Here is a 24,865-nt window from a genome sequence, read left to right as displayed (position 1 = left end):
CATGCGCGGTGTGCTTCTGTACTGGCGCAATTGGGACACGTGCGTGGTGCGCCCCTGTACTGGCGCAGTTGGGAGGCGTTGCACGGTGTGACGCTGTACTGGCACAGTTGGGACTCGTGCGCGGTGTGCCCCTGTACTGGCGCAGTTGGGACGTGAGCGCTGTGTGCCCCTGTACTAGCGCAGTTGGGACGCATGCGTGGTGTGCCCCTGTACTGGCGCAGTTGGGAGGTGTGCGCGGTGTGACGCTGTTCTGGCACAGTTGGGAGGCGTGCGCGGTATGACGCTGTGCTGGCGCAGTTGGGACACGTGCGCGGTGTGACTCTGTACTGGCGCAGTTGGGATGCGTGCACGGTGTGCCCCTGTACTGGCGCAGTTGGGACGCGTGCGGGGTGTGCCCCTGTACTGTCGCAGTTGGGACACGTGCGCAGTATGCCCCTGTACTGGCGCAGTTGGGAGGCGTGCGCGGTATGCCCCTGTACTGGCGCAGTTGGGAGGCGTGCGCGGTGTGACGCTGTACTGGCGCAGTTAAGAGGCGTGCGCGGTGTGACGCTGTACTGGCGCAGTTGGGAGGCGTGCGCGGTGTGACGCTGTACTGGCGCAGTTGGGAGGCGTGCGCGGTGTGACGCTGTACTGGCGCAGTTGGGAGGCGTGCGCAGTGTGACGCTGTACTGGCACATTTGGGAGCATACTCCACGCCAAGGATATCGGCAGTGTGTACGCCTCCGAATTAACTTTACAATCTGCTTGTCACCAGGAGATATATTATATACTAGGTGATTCATCGCGCCCTCCGGGCGCTCTTCACACCGTCGTGAGGGGCTTTGCCCCATTAGAAGTAGGAATATATGTGAGTGTGAAATGTAGTGTAATTTGCTGAATAATGTGCTTAAAGTGCATTTGAGAGCATAAATGTTTTGTAATGAAAGTGCATATAAGGTACGGATGTGTGTGTGTGTGTAGTTGTGAGTATAGGAGGCACGGAGGGGTGTGTGAGTAGTTGTGAGTAATGGAGGCATGGATGGGTGTGTGTGTATTTTTGAGGCATGGATGGATGGGGGTGTGTGTGTGTATTTGTTTGTATTAGAGGCATGGCTGTGTGTGTGTGTGTGTATAGTTGTGAGCATTGGAGACATGGATGGGTGTGTGTATTGGAGGCATGGATGTGTGTGTGTAGTTGTGAGTATTGGAGGCATAAGTGAGTGTGTGGCTAAACGCACACTAAATAGTGTGCAATGAAATGTTTAAGGGAGCAGAGCTGTGTTTGAAAAGGCGTTGGTGGTGTAGTGGTATGGGGTGGTGGGTGGTACTTACATATGGTGTTGGAGAGTGAAGTTTGGTGGCAGCAGGTTGTGGAGAGTGTAAATAGATGTGGGGATGTGTTTGGTGCAGTAGTGCGAGGTGCATGCGTATTGCAGATGTGAGTGTAAAATGTGAGGTTTAGTGAGTGGTGTAGGGTGCTGGAGTTAATAGAGATATAGGGTACGTAGTGTGAAGGCTGTGTTATGTAGGTGGGAGTATTAGAGGTATAGATGTGTGTGTGTGTGTATGTAGTTGGTAGTTTTGGAGGCATGTATGGTTATGGGTGTGTGTGTAGTTGGGAGTATTGGAGCCATGAATGGGTGTGTGTAGTTGGGAGTATTGAAGGCATTGATGGGTGGGTGTGTGTGTGTGTGTGAGTGAGTTGGTAGTATTGGAGACATGTATGGGAATGGGTGTGTGTGTGTTTAGTTGTGAGTATTGGAGGCATGAATGGGTGTGTGTGTAGTTGTGAGTATTGGAGGCATTGATGGGTGTGTGTAGTTGTGAGTATTGGAGGTATGAATGGGTGTGTGTGTAGTTGGGAGTATTGGAGGCATTGATGGGGGTGTGTGGGTGTGTAGTTGTGAGTGTGTTGGAGAGTGAAGATTGGTGGCAGCACGGCTTACAGAGTGTAAATAGATGTGGGGATGTGTAGTGGTATGGGGTGCTGGGTGGTACTTACATATGGTGTTGTAGAGTGAAGATTGGTGGCAGCACGGGGTGGAGAGTGTAAATAGATGTGGGGATGTGTTAGTTGAAGTAGTGTGAGGTGCATGTGTATTGATATGTGTGTGTGTGTGTGTGTGTAGTTTTGAGTATTGTTGGCACGGATGGGTGTGTGTATAGTTGTGAATATAGGAGGCATGGAGGGGTGTGTGAGTAGTTGTGAGTATTGGAGGCATAAGTGTGTGTGTGTGTGTGTGGCTAAATGCACACAATATAGTGTGCGATGAAATGTTTAAGGGAGGTTGTGTTAGAAAAGGCGTTGGTGGTGTAGTGGTATGGGGTGCTGGGTGCCATAAGCCTACCCAAGTAGTACATGGTTAGTGAGAGTGCAGCGTGATCAGGTTATGGAGGGTGGGGCTGACCGGCACCCCATAGATAGAGAGGCGTTGGTAGTGTAGTGGTATGGGGTGGTGGGTGCCATACGTCTGCTAAAGTAGTAAATGCAGCACGGTAATGTTAAAGGGGTAGCTGCTGTTTTACTACTTTAGCACACATATTATGGCACCCACTACCCCATGGTGGTGTAGTGGTATGGGGTGGATGGCATAGTACTTACAGTCTTGTGCAGTGGTGGTCAGCAGCAGTCCGTGGGTCCGGGAGAGTGCTGCTCTGCGTCATCTATGGGCGGCTTGCGGTGTGATTAAGGTGGCAGTGGCGGGCGCACGGCAATGTAGTGTGCGGCTCTGTAGATCCTGGTGGGTGTTGGGAGACGGGTCTTCCTCTGGAGCATGGCAGTGTACGGGCAGCGGCTGGCGCATGGCAATGTCTTGATTTGCTGGGTATGTGGAGACGGCAGTGGGTGGGTCTTGTGGCGTGCGCACGGCAATGAGCTGTGTGTCTGTGACAGATGCGGGCGGGTGTGGGGGGACGTCTCCTCCGACAGAGCGAAGGCACTGGTTGGCTGGCTGGGTAAAGAAGGTGCCAGCGGCGGGCGCACGGCAAGGCTGTGCGTCTAAGTGATGCTGGCGGGTGTGGGGGACGGGATCTCCGACAGTGAGGGCAGGGGGGGGGGGCAGCTAGTATCAGGGCGTGTAGTGCTGGAAGGGGTGGTGAGGACGGGCCGAGGGAGATGCAGGCTTAGTGGTGAAGGGGGTGCGGGTGTGGACGTGCTGTGCTTCGGTGGGGCGGGGGATATGGCGGTGTTTGTGCTGAGAGGGGGAGTGGTGCTTGCTGAGGGGTGGAAGTGTTGTTTGGGGGGCGGTTATGTGATGGAGCTGGGTGAGGGCTGTGTATAAGGGCCCCGTTGCTGTGGTGTGCTGTTACAGCGTCCTCCTTATGTGCTGGTGCTGCTCCCTCCTCTCCCTGGCAGCAGTGAGAGCGCAGGTTAGGGTGGCCAGCACATGGGAGCCTTCGTGCTGCTGCTGTTGGGGGGGACCGGCGCTGTGCGGAGAGGAGAGCAGGTCTCTCCCACCTGCGCCCCCGTGTTGCTGCTGCTGGCGGGGACCGGCGCTGTGCGGAGAGCAGGTCTCTCCCACCTGCGCCCCCGTGCTGCTGCTGCTGCTGGCGGGGACCGGCGCTGTGCGGAGAGCAGGTCTTTCCCACCTGCGCCCCCGTGCTGCTGCTGGCGGGGACCGGCGCTGTGCGGAGAGCAGGTCTCTCCCACCTGCGCCCCCGTGCTGCTGCTGGCGGGGACCGGCGCTGTGCGGAGAGCAGGTCTCTCACACCTGCGTCCCCGTGCTGCTGCCCACCTGCACCCTGCTGACATCTTTCACCCTCCAGCTGCCTCTCTCCCCCCTTGCTCCGGGCGCAGGAGTACGCACTCCGCCCAGATCCCGCCCCCTTTCCCCCGCTCGTTAGCAACTACATCTGTTATCAGAGTGAGGGGGGGGGCGCGCGGTGTGTAGCGGGGGGGGGGGGTGGCAGTGTATGGTCGGGGGGAGCACGGTGTGTAGCCTTGGGGCTGGCCGTGTATAGCGGCCATAGGGGGGTTTTTGGGCTTGGAGGGGGTGGGTAGTGTGGGAGGTTGTGTGCCGGCCGGATGATGTGTGTGTGTGTGGGGGGGGCCCGGTGTGTAGCCATGGGGCGGGGTTGGTGGCCGAGGAGGGGGCGGATTGTGTGGAGAACAGAGGCCAAGGGGGGTGGTGTGTATTACGGAAGTGGCCAGGTTTTGCAGTGTGGCTGACGGTGGACGGGCCTGTCAATCACCCGTGTAACCCCGCCCACCGTTTGCCACACTGCTTTGAGTGACGGATCTGGCTAAATATATAAGAGATAGTCACCAGGGCCTATAAACACTGGCGGAGGGATTGCCAGGCTGCATCCACTATATATATTGTGGTTGCGGCCTGGCATTCAGCCAGTGTCTATAGGCCCTGGTGCCTATACTATATATATATATATATATATATCCAGATACTTTGAGGCAGTCTGCAATACCCAACTAATTCAGCTGTGGAGTGCGCTGTAGCTACATAAATGTAGATTTGTCACTGATTCCATGCCTATTGCCCTCTGATATTTTCAGATGTCCCCCCCTCCCCCTTCCGACCCATATTGAAAAATGATTGTGCGGCCCCCAGCCCCCGTTTTTATAATGTGTATGGTGCGCTACAGCCTCAGCGATGCGGCCCCCAGCCCCCCCCTTTATTGTACTTACCTCGAGTGAAGTGAAGTCTGGCTGCCTTGTACTGGATGACTTGTGCTGTCGCTCGCTCCTCCGCTCCGCCCGTATGCTCAGCTCAGCTCACTTCGGCGTCTCAGAGCAGCAACAGGCAGCCTGCGATTGGCTGCCTGTTGCTAGGCTACCGCCCAGAGTTGACCAATCCGGGTAGGATACATACGTGTAGCACGGTGCAGGCAGGGTGCTGCTGCAGCTGCATCTATTCTGCATGCCCCGGCGGCGGCCGACACTGCCACTCAGCTGCCACCAGGCAGGCAGCCTAGCCCGTCCATGCCACATTGCCACTCGACAACCCCGTCCCCACGCCGCCCGCTTACCCTCCTTCCCCCACACACACGGCGCACAAATAAAAATTCAAATGTCATGCCGGGCAGACGGCGCGGCGGCATCGGGCCCCTTTAACCTCTCGGGCCCCGGTCCACTGCACCGTCTGCACCGGCGGTAGTTCCGCCCCTGGGTTGTGTGCCGGCCGGATGATGTGTGTGTGTGTGTGTGTGTGGGGGGGGGGGGCGCGGTGTGTAGCCGTGGGGCGGGGTTTGTGGAGAACAGAGGCCAAGGGGGGTGGTGTGTATTACGGAAGTGGCCAGGTTTTGCAGTGTGGCTGACGGTGGACGGGCCTGTCAATCACCCGTGTAACCCCGCCCACCGTTTGCCACACTGCTTTGAGTGACGGATCTGGCTAAATATATAAGAGATAAAGGTCGATGTTGGCCGATTTTGTGTCGATGTTGACAGGCCTCCAGTCCAGTGTGAATACACACATTTACTGACAGATTAAATTTTATATTCATTTCATTGTTATATATCAGTAAATGTGTTGTTCTAGCATTGGAAATCCAACATCGGCTAAGGTTAATTTTAAAATCGATCAACATCAAAATCATCCTTTAGTAAATGTACCTACAACTGTATAACGCTAAATACATAACCGATGCTAAACCTCTTCTCCCTTCTGCCCCTTGTGCCCCCCCAGGACCAGAGGGTCCATTTCAGGATGAACGTCTGTCATTATGATAAACAGATGGACTTTTTCTACAACCAGAGCCGGTCCCAGACGGAGGACGACTGGACCGGCACCAAGCTGATCATGCTGTTCTGTTTTGGAACCTGCTGCTGTTTGTTCATTTTCATCTCCAACCTGCTGGTCATCGCCGCTGTGGTGATCAATAAGAGGTTCCACTATCCCTTCTACTACCTGCTGGCCAACCTGGCAGCAGCCGACCTGTTCTCAGGCATCGCCTACGTCTTCCTGATGTTCCATACAGGACCCGTGTCCAAGACTCTCACGGTGCATCAGTGGTTCCTGCGCCAGGGCCTCCTGGACACAAGCATGTCGGCATCAATGGCCAATCTTCTGGTCATCGCGGTAGAGAGACACATGTCCATCGTTCGAATGAGAATCCACAGCAACCTCACGAAGAGGCGAGTGACGTGCCTCATTCTGCTGATCTGGATAGTGGCCATTTTCATGGGGGCCGTGCCCACTTTAGGCTGGAACTGTATCTGCAACATAACAACGTGTTCCTCACTGGCACCCATCTACAGCAGGAGCTACCTCACATTCTGGACGGTGTCTAACCTGGCGGTTTTCTTAATCATGGTGGTGGTCTATCTGCGGATCTACATGTACGTGCAGAGGAAGACCATTGTCTTGTCCCCATACACCACAGGATCCATTAGTCGCAGGCGGACCCCGATAAAGCTGATGAAGACGGTCATGACGGTATTAGGTAAAATAACGTTCCTGGCCTCCTATATGCAGGGTATAGGGTGAGGGTACCATAGATCAGGGGTACCCGTATGCAGGGTATAGGGTGAGGGTACCATAGATCAGGGGTCCCGTATGCAGGGTATAGGGTGAGGGTACCATAGATCAGGGGTCCCGTATGCAGGGTATAGGGTGAGGGTACCATATTTCAGGGGTCCCGTATGCAGGGTATAGGGTGAGGGTACCATATTTCAGGGGTCCCGTATGCAGGGTATAGGGTGAGGATACCATAGATCAGGGGTCCCGTATGCAGGGTATAGGGTGAGGGTACCATAGATCAGGGGTCCCGTATGCAGGGTATAGGGTGAGGGTACCATAGATCAGGGGTCCCGTATGCAGGGTATAGGGTGAGGGTACCATAGATCAGGGGTACCCGTATGCAGGGTATAGGGTGAGGGTACCATAGATCAGGGGTCCCGTATGCAGGGTATAGGGTGAGGGTACCATAGATAAGGGGTCCCGTATGCAGGGTATAGGGTGAGGGTACCATAGATCAGGGGTCCTATATGCAGGGTATAGGGTGAGGGTACCATAGATCAGGGGTCCCGTATGCAGGGTATAGGGTGAGGGTACCATAGATAAGGGGTCCCGTATGCAGGGTATAGGGTGAGGGTACCATATTTCAGGGGTCCCGTATGCAGGGTATGGGGTGAGGGTACCATAGATCAGGGGTCCCGTATGCAGGGTATAGGGTGAGGGTACCATAGATCAGGGGTCCCGTATGCAGGGTATAGGGTGAGGGTACCATAGATCAGGGGTCCCGTATGCAGGGTATAGGGTGAGGGTACCATAGATCAGGGGTACCCGTATGCAGGGTATAGGGTGAGGGTACCATAGATCAGGGGTACCCGTATGCAGGGTATAGGGTGAGGGTACCATAGATCAGGGGTCCCGTATGCAGGGTATAGGGTGAGGGTACCATATTTCAGGGGTCCCGTATGCAGGGTATAGGGTGAGGGTACCATAGATCAGGGGTCCCGTATGCAGGGTATAGGGTGAGGGTACCATAGATCAGGGGTCCCGTATGCAGGGTATAGGGTGAGGGTACCATAGATCAGGGGTCCCGTATGCAGGGTATAGGGTGAGGGTACCATAGATCAGGGGTACCCGTATACAGGGTATAGGGTGAGGGTACCATAGATCAGGGGTACCCGTATGCAGGGTATAGGGTGAGGGTACCATAGATCAGGGGTCCCGTATGCAGGGTATAGGGTGAGGGTACCATAGATCAGGGGTACCCGTATGCAGGGTATAGGGTGAGGGTACCATAGATCAGGGGTCCTATATGCAGGGTATAGGGTGAGGGTACCATAGATCAGGGGTCCCATATGCAGGGTATAGGGTGAGGGTACCATAGATCAGGTGTCCCGTATGCAGGGTATAGGGTGAGGGTACCATAGATCAGGGGTCCCGTATGCAGGGTATAGGGTGAGGGTACCATAGATCAGGGGTCCCGTATGCAGGGTATAGGGTGAGGGTACCATATTTCAGGGGTCCCGTATGCAGGGTATAGGGTGAGGGTACCATAGATCAGGGGTCCCGTATGCAGGGTATAGGGTGAGGGTACCATATTTCAGGGGTCCCGTATGCAGGGTATAGGGTGAGGGTACCATATTTCAGGGGTCCCGTATGCAGGGTATAGGGTGAGGGTACCATAGATCAGGTGTCCCGTATGCAGGGTATAGGGTGAGGGTACCATAGATCATAGGTCCCGTATGCAGGGTATAGGGTGAGGGTACCATAGATCATAGGTCCCGTATGCAGGGTATAGGGTGAGGGTACCATAGATCAGGGGTCCCGTATGCAGGGTATAGGGTGAGGGTACCATAGATCAGGGGTACCCGTATGCAGGGTATAGGGTGAGGGTACCATAGATCAGGGGTCCCGTATGCAGGGTATAGGGTGAGGGTACCATAAATCAGGGGTCCTATATGCAGGGTATAGGGTGAGGGTACCATAGATCAGGGGTACCCGTATGCAGGGTATAGGGTGAGGGTACCATAGATCAGGGGTCCCGTATGCAGGGTATAGGGTGAGGGTACCATAGATCAGGGGTCCCGTATGCAGGGTATAGGGTGAGGGTACCATAGATCAGGGGTCCCGTATGCAGGGTATAGGGTGAGGGTACCATAGATCATAGGTCCCGTATGCAGGGTATAGGGTGAGGGTACCATAGATCAGGGGTCCCGTATGCAGGGTATAGGGTGAGGGTACCATAGATCAGGGGTACCCGTATGCAGGGTATAGGGTGAGGGTACCATAGATCAGGGGTCCCGTATGCAGGGTATAGGGTGAGGGTACCATAAATCAGGGGTCCTATATGCAGGGTATAGGGTGAGGGTACCATAGATCAGGGGTACCCGTATGCAGGGTATAGGGTGAGGGTACCATAGATCAGGGGTCCCGTATGCAGGGTATAGGGTGAGGGTACCATAGATCAGGGGTCCCGTATGCAGGGTATAGGGTGAGGGTACCATAGATCAGGGGTCCCGTATGCAGGGTATAGGGTGAGGGTACCATAGATCAGGGGTCCCGTATGCAGGGTATAGGGTGAGGGTACCATAGATCAGGGGTCCCGTATGCAGGGTATAGGGTGAGGGTACCATAGATCAGGGGTCCCGTATGCAGGGTATAGGGTGAGGGTACCATATTTCAGGGGTCCCGTATGCAGGGTATAGGGTGAGGGAACCATAGATCAGGGGTCCCGTATGCAGGGTATAGGGTGAGGGTACCATAGATCAGGGGTCCCGTATGCAGGGTATAGGGTGAGGGTACCATATTTCAGGGGTCCCGTATGCAGGGTATAGGGTGAGGGTACCATAGATCAGGTGTCCCGTATGCAGGGTATAGGGTGAGGGTACCATAGATCAGGGGTCCCGTATGCAGGGTGTAGGGTGAGGGTACCATAGATCAGGGGTCCCGTATGCAGGGTATAGGGTGAGGGTACCATATTTCAGGGGTCCCGTATGCAGGGTATAGGGTGAGGGAACCATAGATCAGGGGTCCCGTATGCAGGGTATAGGGTGAGGGTACCATATTTCAGGGGTCCCGTATGCAGGGTATAGGGTGAGGGAACCATAGATCAGGGGTCCCGTATGCAGGGTATAGGGTGAGGGTACCATATTTCAGGGGTCCCGTATGCAGGGTATAGGGTGAGGGTACCATAGATCAGGTGTCCCGTATGCAGGGTATAGGGTGAGGGTACCATAGATCAGGGGTCCCGTATGCAGGGTATAGGGTGAGGGTACCATAGATCAGGGGTACCCGTATGCAGGGTATAGGGTGAGGGTACCATAGATCAGGGGTCCCGTATGCAGGGTATAGGGTGAGGGTACCATAGATCAGGGGTACCCGTATGCAGGGTATAGGGTGAGGGTACCATAGATCAGGGGTCCCGTATGCAGGGTATAGGGTGAGGGTACCATAGATCAGGGGTCCCGTATGCAGGGTATAGGGTGAGGGTACCATAGATCAGGGGTCCCGTATGCAGGGTATAGGGTGAGGGTACCATAGATCAGGGGTCCCGTATGCAGGGTATAGGGTGAGGGTACCATAGACCAGGGGTCCCGTATGCAGGGTATAGGGTGAGGGTACCATAGATCAGGGGTACCCGTATGCAGGGTATAGGGTGAGGGTACCATAGATCAGGGGTCCTATATGCAGGGTATAGGGTGAGGGTACCATAGATCAGGGGTACCCGTATGCAGGGTATAGGGTAAGAGTACCATAGATCAGGGGTCCCGTATGCAGGGTATAGGGTGAGGGTACCATAGATCAGGGGTCCTGTATGCAGGGTATAGGGTGAGGGTACCATAGATCAGGGGTACCCGTATGCAGGGTATAGGGTGAGGGTACCATAGATCAGGGGTACCCGTATGCAGGGTATAGGGTGAGGGTACCATAGATCAGGGGTCCCGTATGCAGGGTATAGGGTGAGGGTACCATAGATCAGGGGTACCCATATGCAGGGTATAGGGTGAGGATACCATAGATCAGGGGTACCCGTATGCAGGGTATAGGGTGAGGGTACCATTGATCACTTCATAATGCAACATTAGGGCAAAATCAGTATGGTCACTCTCCATCCCTGGTCATTAGCCCCAGACACCCATCATTTGTAAGATGAGAAGTCCCAGGGATCAGGTGTTCCAAATCCAAACCGGCATTAGTGTGCCATGCCTAGTGTCCAGTACATACACCCCAAGCCTGGTGCCTAGTGTCCAGTACATACACCCCAATCAAGCCTGGTGCCTAGTGTCCAGTACAGACACCCCAATCCTGGTGCCTAGTGTCCAGTACATACACCCCAATCCTGGTGCCTAGTGTCTAGTACAGACACCCCAATCCTGGTGCCTAGTGTCCAGCACAGACACCCCAATTTTGGTGCCTAGTGTCCAGTACATACACCCCAAGCCTGATGCCTAGTGTCCAGTACAGACACCCCAAGCCTGGTGCCTAGTGTCCAGTACAGACACCCCAAGCCTGGTGCCTAGTGTCCAGTACAGACACCCCAAGCCTGGTGCCTAGTGTCCAGTACAGACACCCCAAGCCTGGTGCCGAGTGTCCAGTACAGAAACCCCAAGCCTGGTGCCGAGTGTCCAGTACAGACGCCCCAAGGCTGGTGCCTATTGTCCAGCACAGACACCCCAAGCCTGGTGCCTAGTGTCCAGCACAGACACCCCAAGCCTGGTGCCTAGTGTCCAACACATACACCCCAAGCCTGGTGCAGAGTGTACAGCACAGACACCCCAAGCCTGGTGCCGAGTGTCCAGCACAGACACCCCAAGCCTGGTGCCGAGCGTCCAGCACAGACACCCCAAGCCTGGTGCCGAGCGTCCAGCACAGACACCCCAAGCCTGGTGCCGAGCGTCCAGCACAGACACCCCAAGCCTGGTGCCGAGTGTCCAGCACAGACACCCCAAGCCTGGTGCCGAGTGTCCAGCACAGACACCCCAAGCCTGGTGCCGAGTGTCCAGCACAGACACCCCAAGCCTGGTGCCGAGTGTCCAGCACAGACACTCCAAGCCTGGTGCCTAGTGTCCAGCACCGCATTGGGGTCCCACGGACATATACACCCAGATAATGCCCTCACCACAAAGCCACCTATGAGCACTTAGCACCGCATAGGGGTTCCACGGACATATACACCCAGATAATAACTGCACCACAAAGCCGCCTACGAGCACTTAGCACCGTATTGGGGTCCCACGGACATATACACCCAGATAATAACTGCACCACAAAGCCGCCTATGAGCACTTAGCACCGCATTGGGGTTTCCTGCGCTAATGATGCTTTCAGACATCTCTTCTTTGTTTTGTTTTTCAATTAAATAAACTTTGTAATTACTCCGTTTTCCCAGCCCTGGCGGGAATGCGAGTGTTCCGGCTTAATTGTATTTCCCTCTATTCACCACTCCCAGCAATTATCCAGTAAAAGCCCCTTATTCTGATTGCTGAACGTAAGTGACCAAAACCAGCCCAATGGGCAAAGACCAAGGGCAGACGGGGGACTGGGGGCTACTAATGTAGTTATGTAATGTACTAATGTCATGCACTGAGCAGAGAACAGCGGTTTGGTCTCGGCTTTGCTATTGATTATACACAAGGTTCAATAGGATTCCAGTATGGAAGAAGCATTCACTTATTTGTTTATTTAGTTATTTGTTGTTGTTGTTGTACGTAGTAGTAGTATTTAATTATTATTACTATTCTGAAAAATAATAGTACATTTTTATTATTATCATTATTCTTTTTTATTATTAGTATTAGTAGTGCTATTTATTATTAATAATAAAAGTAATATTGATCAGTATTTATTAATAATAAAAATGACATTTAGTAATAATTATTATTTATAATAATTATAATAGTAGTAGCAGTATTATTTCATTAATATTATTCTTATTCTACTTCTTATTTTCTTGGTAACCTCTCTCTAATATTGCAGGGAATGGATATGTCCCCCTAAAGTGCACTTGGAATTTGCCGTCCATACTGTAATGGTAGTTGGGTAAACACTGTAAAATGTTCTTTAATACATGATGTAGTTTAGATATTTTTCTATTCCCTAAAAACCTATCAAAAATAAATTTGTATTCCTAAAACTGGGATGGGGGAGGTAGCTAGTGATTGGCAGGTGGGGGAGGCACCAGTGATTGGCAGCTGGGGAAGTACCTCCCCCACCTGCCTATCACTAGCTGCCTCCCCCACCTGCCTATCACTAGCTGCCTCCCCCACCTGCCTATCACTAGCTGCCTTCCCCACCTGCCTATCACTAGATGCCTCCCCCACCTGCCTATCACTAGCTGCCTCCCCCACCTGCCTATCACTGTCTGTCGCCTCCCACCTGCCTAACCCCAACAGCTTCCCCCTACCTGCCAAGCTTCACCTGCCTACTTCCAGCTGCCTATACCCAGCTGTGTACCGCCGCCTGCCCACCCACTACCTGCCTACACCCAGCTGCCTATTCCCAACTGAGTACCCCCTCCTGCAACCCCCCCCCCCACTTCCTATCCCCAACTGCTGCCCCCCTTACCTGCAATGTACCCCAATGTGCCCTCACTTGCCAGCCCCTTGGTTATAGGCTGCTTTCTATTGCTCAGTGACTCCTATCCATTGCTGCACTAGGCCAGATGTATCAAGCTTCAAAAAGTGATAAAATGCAGAGTGATAAACCACCAGCCAATCAGCTCCGACCTGACATGTTTCAAACACAGTCTGTGACATGGCAGGCAGGAGCTGATTGGCTGGCTGTTATCACTCTCCATTTTATCACTTTTTAAAGTTTGATACATCTAGTAACGAGATAGCAGCAATCCCTTCTCCAGGGGGTGATAAATGGCCAGTGGGGGTAGATAATTGGATGTAATTGGCAGAATATATAGGGGCGCATTTATCATTAATGTGCGATGCCGGCGTGGTGACAAAAGGAGCCCGTCCCTGCGAAGCCCTGACCCGGAAGCCAGGGGGGGTCTGCGCATGCGCGGTTATGCGCTGACCCCCACGACCCCTGTGACCGCACTGCCCCGCTCGGCAGTGCGATGTGTATCCATAGGCTACAATGGGCTGTCGCCATATCAGAATAGAAACCTATGGGGGATGCGGCCGGCGGCGCTGCAGGGGGGGATCGCAGCAGGGATCGGAGATGTAATACATTTGGGGGATACTTAATATTTGCGGCTAACCCCCGAAAACTGGTGTTTTCGGGGATTTAGCCGCAAATATGGTTTGATAAATGCAGCCCCTAAGGGAGAGCGTATTACAGAGATAGGTGATCTTACATACACAGGACAGAGGTGAGGTGGGAGCTCCTGTACTACTCCGGGCATCATTCTCAGGGCCCCACTGCCCAGCCTGATGCCGGGCACTGATGGTGAAGCGGGTGACCATGTAGGTGTCACATGTATGCCTGGCACCAACACTGGCATAACATGGCAGCATTAGAGTGCCATCTCCAGCATAGAATAAGTGGTGTCACCAAAAACCATTAGTGATTAGTAATCCTCTATAGACCGAGCCGTGTATGTGTGCAGGATATTGTACCGGCAGGGCTGTCCTGTCAGTCAGTATGGAGGTTATGTGGGTGTACCGGCAGAGCCATCCTGTCAGTTAGTATGGAAGTTATGTGGGTGTACCGGCAGAGCCGTCCTGTCAGTCAGTATGGAGGTTATGTGGGTGTACCGGCAGAGCCATCCTGTCAGTTAGTATGGAAGTTATGTGGGTACCGGCAGAGCCGTCCTGTCAGTCAGTATGGAAGTTATGTGGGTGTACCGGCAGAGCCATCCTGTCGGTCAGTATGGAGGTTATGTGGGTGTACCGGCAGGGCCATCCTGTCAGTCAGTATGGAGGTTATGTGGGTGTACCGGCAGGGCCGTCCTGTCAGTTAGTATGGAAGTTATGTGGGTACCGGCAGAGCCATCCTGTCAGTCAGTATGGACGTTATGTGGGTGTACCGGCAGATCTATCCTGTCAGTCAGTATGGATGTTATGTGGGTGTACCGGCAGAGCCGTCCTGTCGGTCAGTATGGAAGTTATGTGGGTGTACCGGCAGAGCCATCCTGTCGGTCAGTATGGAGGTTATGTGGGTGTATCGGCAGAGCCATCCTGTCGGTCAGTATGGAGGTTATGTGGGTGTACCGGCAGAGCCATCCTGTCAGTTAGTATGGAAGTTATGTGGGTGTACCGGCAGAGCCGTCCTGTCAGTCAGTATGGAGGTTATGTGGGTGTACCGGCAGGGCCATCCTGTCAGTCAGTATGGAGGTTATGTGGGTGTACCGGCAGATCCATCCTGTCAGTCAGTATGGATGTTATGTGGGTGTACCGGCAGGGCAATCCTGCCAGTCAGTATGGAGGTTATGTGGGTATACCGGCAGAGCCATCCTGTCAGTCACTATGGAGGTTATGTGGGTGTACCGGCAGAGCCATCCTGTCGGTCAGTGTGGGGGTTATGTGGGTGTACCGGCAGAGCCATCCTGTCAGTCAGTATGGAAGTTATGTGGGTGTACCGGCAGATCCATCCTGCCAGTCAGTATGGATGTTATGTGGGTGTACCGGCAGATCTATCCTGTCAGTCAGTATGGATGTTATGTGGGTGTACCGGCAGATCCATCCTGCCAGTCAGTGTGGATGTTATGTGGGTGTACCGGCAGAGCCATCCTGCCAGTCAGTATGGAGGTTATGTAGGCTGAGCTGGGAGTTTATGTTCTGCGCTCATGTTGGGACCTGCAGGGAATGTCATGTTCCTCCTCCAGCACTGGTGTTATACAAAGGGCCTGACACTGGGAACACTCCCTGGGACTCATCTATAGATGAGAGGAGCTGGCAATGTATTACGGAGAGGCCTTCATCCTGCAGGGGACCACCTCTGTGGTCTACACCGGCTCTGCTGACCGGTCCCTGCAAGGCCAACATCCCCGTTACATAAGTCTGACGCTCTCTGTGTTATGACGTATGCCGACACCGTAGTCACCGACAAAAAGGACCAGTCCTACTCATTGTATTGCTTTGTGTGTGTAACAGTAACGCTGTGTGTCGTGGTAGTGCATTGTGTGTAGCAGTAACACTGTGTGTAGCAGTAGCACATTGTGTGTAGCAGTAACGCTGTGTGTCACGGTCCAGCATTGTGTGTAACAGTAAGGCTGTGTAGCAGTAACGCTGTGTGTCGCAGTAGTGCATTGTGTGTAACAGTAAGGCTGTGTGTAGCAGTAGCACATTGTATGTCACATTAACGCTGTGTGTCATGGTAGTGCATTGTGTGTAACAGTAACGCTGTGTGCAGTGGTAGTGCATTGTGTGTAACAGTAAAGCTGTGTATAGCGGTAGTGCTTTGTGTGTAACAGTAATGCTGTGTATAGCTGTAGCACATTGTGTGTAACAGTAATGCTGTGTTGAGCTGTAGCACATTGTGTACAACAGTAACAATGTGTGTAACAGTAGTGCATTGTGTGTAACAGGCTGTGTGTAGCGGTAGCACATTGTATGTCACATTAACGCTGTGTGTCGTGGTAGTGCATTGTATTTAACAGTAAGGCTGTGTGTAGCGGTAGCACATTATATGTCACATTAACGCTTTGTGTCGTGGTAGTGCATTGTGTGTAGCAGTAATGCTGTGTGTCGTGGTAGTGCATTGTGTGTAGCAGTAACGCTGTGTGTCGTGGTAGTGCATTGTGTGTAGCAGTAACGCTGCGTGTCATGGGAGTGCATTGTGTGTAACAGTAAGGCTGTGTGTAGCGTGCCCATTGTCACATTAGTGACTGCTACTGTACCGGCCCAATGTCACTGAGCAATTACTGCTGTACCGGCCCAATGTCACTGAGTGATTAGTGGGTTACCGGCCCAATGCCACTGAGTGATTAGTGGGTTACCGGCCCAATATCACTGAGCAATTACTGCTGTACCGGCCCAATGTCACTGAGTGATTAGTGGGTTACCGGCCCAATGTCACTAAGCAATTACTGCTGTACCGGCCCAATGTCACTGAGTGATTAGTGCGTTACCGGCCCAATGTCACTGAGTGATTAGTGCGTTACCGGCCCAATGTCACTGAGTAATTAGTGCGTTACCGGCCCAATGTCACTGAGTGATTAGTGCGTTACCGGCCCAATGTCACTGACTGATTAGTGCTTTACCGGCCCAATGTCACTGAGTGATTAGTGCGTTACCGGCCCAATGTCACTGAGTGATTAGTGGGTTACCGGCCCAATGTCACTGAGCAATTACTGCTGTACCGGCCCAATGTCACTGAGTGATTAGTGCTTTACCAGCCCAATGTCACTGACTGATTAGTGCGTTACCGGCCCAATGTCACTGAGTGATTAGTGCTTTACCGGCCCAATGTCACTGACTGATTAGTGCGTTACCGGCCCAATGTCACTTAGTGATTAGTGCTTTACCGGCCCAATGTCACTGACTGATTAGTGCGTTACCGACCCAATTTCACTGACTGATTAATGCGTTACCGGCCCAATGTCACTGAGTGATTAGTGCGTTACCGGCCCAATGTCACTGAGTGATTAGTGCGTTACCAGCCCAATGTCACTGACTGATTAGTGCATTACCGGCCCAATGTCACTAACTGATTAGTGCTTTACCGGCCCAATGTCACTGAGTGATTAGTGCGTTACCGGCCCAATGTCACTGAGTGATTAGTGCGTTACCGGCCCAATGTCACTGAGTGATTAGTGCGTTACCGGCCCAATTTCACTGAGTGATTAGTGCGTTACCGGCCCAATGTCAATGAGTGAGTAGTGCGTTACCGGCCCAATTTCACTGAGTGATTAGTGCGTTACCTGCCCAATGTCACTGAGTGATTAGTGCGTTACCGGCCCAATGGCACTGAGTGATTAGTGCTTTACCGGCCCAATGTCACTGACTGATTAGTGCGTTACCAGCCCAATGTCACTGACTGATTAGTGCGTTACCGGCCCAATGTCACTGACTGATTAGTGCGTTACCGGCCCAATATCACTGACTGATTAGTGCGTTACCGGCCCAATGTCACTGACTGATTAGTGCGTTACCGGCCCAATGTCACTGACTGATTAGTGCGTTACCGGCCCAATGTCACTGACTGATTAGTGCGTTACCGGCCCAATGGCACTGACTGATTAGTGCGTTACCGGCCCAATGTCACTGACTGATTAGTGCTTTACCGGCCCAATGTCACTGAGTGATTAGTGCGTTACCAGCCCAATGTCACTGAGTGATTAGTGCGTTACCGGCCCAATGTCACTGAGTGATTAGTGCGTTACCGGCCCAATGTCACTGACTGATTAGTGCGTTACCGGCCCAATGTCACTGACTGATTAGTGCGTTACCGGCCCAATGTCACTGACTGATTAGTGCTTTACCAGCCCAATGTCACTGAGTGATTAGTGCGTTACCGGCCCAATGTCACTGAGTGATTAGTGCGTTACCGGCCCAATGTCACTGAGTGATTAGTGCGTTACCGGCCCAATGTCACTGAGCAATTACTGCTGTACCGGATTAGTGCGTTACCGGCCCAATGTCACTGACTGATTAGTGCGTTACCGGCCCAATGTCACTGAGAAATTACTGCTGTACCGGCCCAATGTCACTGACGGATTAGTGCGTTACCGGCCCAATGTCACTGACGGATTAGTGCGTTACCGGCCCAATGTCACTGACTGATTAGTGCGTTACCGGCCCAATGTCACTGACTGATTAGTGCGTTACCGGCCCAATGTCACTGACTGATTAGTGCATTACCGACCCAATGTCACTGAGCAATTACTGCTGTACCGGCCCAATGTCACTGACTGATTAGTGCGTTACCGGCCCAATGTCACTGACGGATTAGTGCGTTACCGGCCCAATATCACTGACTGATTAGTGCATTACCGGCCCAATGTCACTGACTGATTAGTGCGTTACCGGCCCAATGTCACTGAGTGATTAGTGCGTTACCGGCCCAATGTCACTGAGTGATTAGTGCGTTACCGGCCCAATGTCACTGACTGATTAGTGCGTTACCGGCCCAATGTCACTGAGTGATTAGTGCGTTACCGGCCCAATGTCACTGAGTGATTAGTGCGTTACCGGCCCAATGTCACTGAGCCATTACTGCTGTACCGGCCCAATGTCACTGACTGATTAGTGCGTTACCGGCCCAATGGCACTGACTGATTAGTGCGTTACCAGCCCAATGTCACTGAGCAATTAGTGCGTTACCAGCCCAATGTCACTGATTATAGTGGTACTGGCCCAATGTCACTGAACGATTACAGTAGTACTGACCCAATGTCACTGATTATAGTGGTACCGGCCCATTGTCACTGAGCCATTTACTGCGGTACCAGCCCAATGTCACTGATTATTGTGGTATTGCCCGGCATTTTGCACTTAGTAAATTAATCTGATTTCCTTTGTTTAGCTGGTAAGGGATCAGTTGCCATTGTCTTTGTAGTACGATGTAGCGAATCCTCATTCTGATCAGTATTTGGATCCTTCTGTCCCATCTGCAGTGTTCTGTGATGAGAGGTTTGGTTACTGATGGTCAGACGTAGGGTCTCCATGCTGACATTTCCGTTTTTCTCTCCCCAGGCGCCTTCGTCGTGTGCTGGACTCCAGGGTTGGTCGTCCTTCTCCTGGATGGCCTGCACTGCACGCAATGTGGGGTGCAACAGGTGAAGCGGTGGTTCCTTCTGCTTGCCTTGATGAACTCTTTTATGAACCCCATCATCTATTCCTACAAGGACGATGAGATGTGGAGAACTTTTAAAGGAATGATTTGCTGTTTCGGTTATGCAGGAAACCGACGCGCCTCGAGGCTGCCGTCCACAGTGCACAGCACCCGGAGTACCGACACAACGAGCTATTACTTAGAGGAGCTCAGTAACCACTTCCCGGCCGAAATTAAAAAATCGCCCTAGAGGTCCAAGAAGCCTTCGCGACGGGATCACGGAGGATGATACAAGAACGTTTTGATTTCGTTTTACTTATTTATATCAGAACGGACAAATGTCGTCAGTATGCGAATTATTCTGCATAGACGCAAGAGGATAAGAGGATGGATAAACGCCATGGAAATGAACGCCCTTGGTAGACTTTATCAACTCCGGTTCTATGGGCGCAAATCCGGTGGATCGGGTTCGGTGAGATCCTGGGATTTAGGGAAAACCTTGCTGAGATTTCAATCCTGGGATTGGAGCCTCCAATCCCAAAATTTCGGGATCTGAAATGCGTATTTGACTTTTTTTGGTCGGGCAGGGGAGGACACCAGCAGCGCTCGGCTCAGACGCTGCCTGTGTGATGTCAGAGGTCACCTGCCCACCCCTTTATTCAACCCCCCCCCCACACCCTACCTCTGCTCGCCCGCTTCAGGACTGCTTATAGAAATTCCCATTTTGCGTTGCATATGGAGGCCAATCCCAGGTACCCCGGGATTGAAAAAAAGATCCTTAATACTTGACGATAGCACCAGGGACTATTTAGTCATATAAAAGTTATGTCCCTAAAGCATACGATCGGTTATCGCAGCAGTCTGCAATGTTTTGTGTTTCCTAGTACCCTACGTGGTGTGTACGCTGCCCATAGTACATTCCTCTTACTGTATATAGCCCCAATACCTAAAGCAGCCGCTTCTGTATGACTATACGGTAAAAGGGCTTTATACATAGGCGCCATGGAATAACACCATGTATGAGTAATGCCCTCATTACCGGAGGACTACAAGAGGAAGACGCTGGAAGACTTATAAAGCAATTACTGCCACTTTAACTTAAAATCCTAAATCGCCGCTGAGCCATCTCGCTGTTAACCAAGTTCTGCACTCAGGGGGCAGAGAGAACATTTCCTGTGGTTTATAAGCTGCCCAGCAGGAGGAACACAAGATAATTAAACAGCAAAACAGAAATTTCATCCTCGTGGTCTGTGATCGGGCGTTGATGTTAGAGAGAGCGCAGCTTAATGTGTTGTCGTGTTCAGGCCTGCATTACAGGAGGTAAAGCACTGTACACATCACCAACACATCCCTTCCCAATACTGGGGAAACGCTGTCATGTGGTTGCTCGCCGCACTGCTACAGAACGTCTCCTTACACAATTGGATACCGAGAGTTATTGTTCCACAGCAAACTTTATTAAACCATTGCACTTGCTTTGCTTTGGACAGAGGAACTGCGGGCAGATTTACTAGTGACCTCATTAGTGCGTGAGGCGATGTCTGTGATTTGGTCTAGTGAAATTAGTGCAGGATCTAGGCCTACTTCATCGGTAATCAACTCAGTCTCGCCGGTGACCACGGTTTGCTGCTCCGATCAGGACGATGTTTTACTGTTAATAAAGTTTTTCTTGTTCCCTCATCTGTTTCTCTCTTACTTCACTGACCGCCACGCACACATGACCACCACGTGGAGGATCAGTAATGTACGTGTGTCGCAGCTATAGACCAAAATGTGTTCATCACTGGTGTTCTCGTATGATTCTGGTGGCTTGGCCTGGACACAAAGCTACCGGAATTACCAGAATTAGTCACTTGCTCAGGTCCTTCTACGATTAGGAACAGATAAGTGACAATCGGTCCATGTGCGGTGCGTTCCACAATCGGTCCATGTGCGGTGCGCTCCACAATCGGTCCATGTGCGGTGCGCTCCACAATCGGTCCATGTGCGGTGCGCTCCACAATCGGTCCATGTGCAGTGCGCTCCACAATCGGTCGAGATACCGGGCAGCAGGCAGGAGAGTCTGGGTCAGTAGCCAGAGGCAAATCAGGGCAGCAAGGAAGAGGTTCCAGGTGCTAATACACATGTATGTTATGCCGCTATACACACGTGTATGGGCGCTCAGGGACTCACCAGTCATACTGCCCATGTGCATGTACTGCTGTTATACATGCGTGTATGGGCGTTCAGGGACCGGCCAGTCATACTGCCCATGTACATGTAATGCTGTTATACACACGTGTATGTGCGCTCAGGGACTCGCCAGTCATACTGCCCATGTGCATGTAATGCTGTTATACACGCGTGTATGGGCGTTCAGGGACCGGCCAGTCATACTGCCCATGTACATGTAATGCTGTTATACACACGTGTATGGGCGCTCAGGGACTCACCAGTCATACTGCCCATGTACATGTAATACTGTTATACACACGTGTATGTGCGCTCAGGGACTCACCATTCATGCTGCCCATGTGCATGTAATGCTGCTATACACACGTGTATGGGCGCTCAGGGACTCGCCAGTCATACTGCCCATGTGCATGTAATGCTGCTATACACACGTGTATAGGCGCTCAGGGACTCGCCAGTCATACCGCCCATGTGCATGTAATGCTGTTATACACACGTGTATGGGCGCTCAGGGACTCGCCAGTCATACTGCCCATGTGCATGTAATGCTGCTATACACACGTGTATGGGTGCTCAGGGACTCGCCAGTCACACTGCCCATGTGCATGTAATGCTGCTATACACCCGTGTATGGGCGCTCAGGGACTCGCCAATCATTCTGCCCATGGTCATGTAATGCTGTTATACACACGTGTACGGGCGCTCAGGGACTGGCCAGTCATACTGCCCATGTGCATGCAATGCTGCTATACACACATGTATGGGCGCTCAGGGACTCGCCAGTCATACTGCCCATGTACATGTAATACTGTTATACACACGTGTATGGGCACTCAGGGACTCGCCAGTCATACTGCCCATGTGCATGTAATGCTGCTATACACACGTGTATGGGCGCTCAGGGACTCGCCAGTCATACTGCCCATGTGCATGTAATGCTGCTATACACACGTGTATAGGCGCTCAGGGACTCGCCAGTCATACCGCCCATGTGCATGTAATGCTGTTATACACACGTGTATGGGCGCTCAGGGACTCACCAGTCATACTCCCCATGTGCATGTAATGCTGCTATACACACGTGTATGGGCGCTCAGGGACTCGCCAGTCATACTGCCCATGTGCATGTAATGCTGCTATACACACGTGTATGGGCGCTCAGGGACTCGCCAGTCATACCGCCCATGTGCATGTAATGCTGTTATACCCACACGTGTATGGGCGCTCAGGGACTCGCCAGTCATACTGCCCATGTGCATATAATGCTGTTATACACACGTGTATGGCCGCTCAGGGACTCGCCAGTCATACTGCCCATGTGCATGTAATGCTGTTATACCCACACGTGTATGGGCGCTCAGGGACTCGCCAGTCATACTGCCCATGTGCATGTAATGCTGTTATACACACGTGTATGGGCGCTCAGGGACTCATCAGTCATACTGCCCATGTGCATGTAATGCTGCTATACACACATGTATGGGCGCTCAGGGACCGGCCAGTCATACTGCCCATGTGCATGTAATGCTGTTATACACACGTGTATGGGCGCTCAGGGACCTGCCAGTCATACTGCCCATGTGCATGTAATGCTGCTATACACACGTGTATGGATGCTCAGGGACTCGCCAGTCATACTGCCCATGTGCATGTAATGCTGCTATACACATGTGTATGGGCGCTCAGGGACTCACCAGTCATACTGCCCATGTACATGTAATGCTGTTATACACACGTGTATGGGCGCTCAGGGACTCGCCAGTCATACTGCCCATGTGCATGTAATGCTGCTATACACACGTGTATAGGCGCTCAGGGACTCGCCAGTCATACCGCCCATGTGCATGTAATGCTGTTATACACACGTGTATGGGCGCTCAGGGACTCACCAGTCACACTGCCCATGTGCATGTAATGCTGCTATACACCCGTGTATGGGCGCTCAGGGACTCGCCAATCATTCTGCCCATGGTCATGTAATGCTGCTGAACACACGTGTATGGGCGCTCAGGGACTCGCCAGTCATACTGCCCATGTGCATGTAATGCTGCTATACACACGTGTATGGGCGCTCAGGGACTCGCCAGTCACACTGCCCATGTGCTGGTAATGCTGCTATACACACGTGTATGGGCGCTCAGGGACTCGCCAGTCATACTGCCCATGTGCATGTAATGCTGCTGAACACACGTGTATGGGCGCTCAGGGACTCGCCAGTCATACTGCCCATGTGCATGTAATGCTGCTATACACACGTGTATGGGCGCTCAGGGACTCACCAGTCACACTGCCCATGTGCATGTAATGCTGCTATACACACGTGTATGGGCGCTCAGGGACTCGCCAATCATTCTGCCCATGGTCATGTAATGCTGCTGAACACACGTGTATGGGCGCTCAGGGACTCGCCAGTCATACTGCCCATGTGCATGTAATGCTGCTATACACACGTGTATGGGCGCTCAGGGACTCGCCAGTCACACTGCCCATGTGCTGGTAATGCTGCTATACACACGTGTATGGGCGCTCAGGGACTCGCCAGTCATACTGCCCATGTGCATGTAATGCTGCTGAACACACGTGTATGGGCGCTCAGGGACTCGCCAGTCATACTGCCCATGTGCATGTAATGCTGCTATACACACGTGTATGGGCGCTCAGGGACTCGCCAGTCATACTGCCCATGTGCATGTAATGCTGCTGAACACACGTGTATGGGCGCTCAGGGACTCGCCAGTCATACTGCCCATGTGCATGTAATGCTGTTATACACACGTGTATGGGCGCTCAGGGACTCGCCAGTCATACTGCCCATGTGCATGTAATGCTGCTGAACACACGTGTATGGGCGCTCAGGGACTCGCCAGTCATACTGCCCATGTGCATGTAATGCTGTTATACACACGTGTATGGGCGCTCAGGGACTCGCCAGTCATACTGCCCATGTGCATATAATGCTGTTATACACACGTGTATGGGCGCTCAGGGACCCACCAGTCATACTGCCCATGTGCATGTAATGCTGCTATACACACGTGTATAGGCGCTCAGGGACTCGCCAGTCATACTGCCCATGTGCATATAATGCTGTTATACACACGTGTATGGCCGCTCAGGGACTCGCCAGTCATACTGCCCATGTGCATGTAATGCTGTTATACACACGTGTATGGGCGCTCAGGGACTCACCAGTCACACTGCCCATGTGCATGTAATGCTGCTATACACACGTGTATAGGCGCTCAGGGACTCGCCAGTCATACTGCCCATGTGCATATAATGCTGTTATACACACGTGTATGGCCGCTCAGGGACTCGCCAGTCATACTGCCCATGTGCATGTAATGCTGTTATACCCACACGTGTATGGGCGCTCAGGGACTCGCCAGTCATACTGCCCATGTGCATGTAATGCTGTTATACACACGTGTATGGGTGCTCAGGGACTCACCAGTCATACTGCCCATGTGCATGTAATGCTGCTATACACACATGTATGGGCGCTCAGGGACCGGCCAGTCATACTGCCCATGTGCATGTAATGCTGCTATACACATGTGTATGGGCGCTCAGGGACTCACCAGTCATACTGCCCATGTGCATGTAATGCTGTTATACACACGTGTATGGGCGCTCAC

The 24,865-nt window shown here is 52.5% G+C and overlaps 1 protein-coding gene across 1 annotated transcript in view; it reads left to right on the top strand.

Annotated features, from left to right (window-relative positions):
- LPAR3 (lysophosphatidic acid receptor 3) overlaps nucleotides 1-20,689 on the top strand; it is a 51,780-nt gene extending 31,091 nt beyond the window's left edge. Inside the window, exons 2-3 of the mRNA XM_083158239.1 lie at nucleotides 5,619-6,375; nucleotides 18,977-20,689. Coding sequence (XP_083014365.1) covers nucleotides 5,640-6,375; nucleotides 18,977-19,305 — 1,065 coding nt within the window. The 5' untranslated portion in view covers nucleotides 5,619-5,639 and the 3' untranslated portion in view covers nucleotides 19,306-20,689. The remainder of the gene's footprint in view (nucleotides 1-5,618; nucleotides 6,376-18,976) is intronic.
- Nucleotides 20,690-24,865: the final 4,176 nt, after the last annotated feature.

Source organism: Crinia signifera, chromosome 8 (assembly GCF_055691185.1).
Source record: "Crinia signifera chromosome 8, ASM5569118v1, whole genome shotgun sequence".
NCBI lineage: Eukaryota > Metazoa > Chordata > Amphibia > Anura > Myobatrachidae > Crinia > Crinia signifera.
This window is presented reverse-complemented; position numbering and strand designations above follow the sequence as displayed.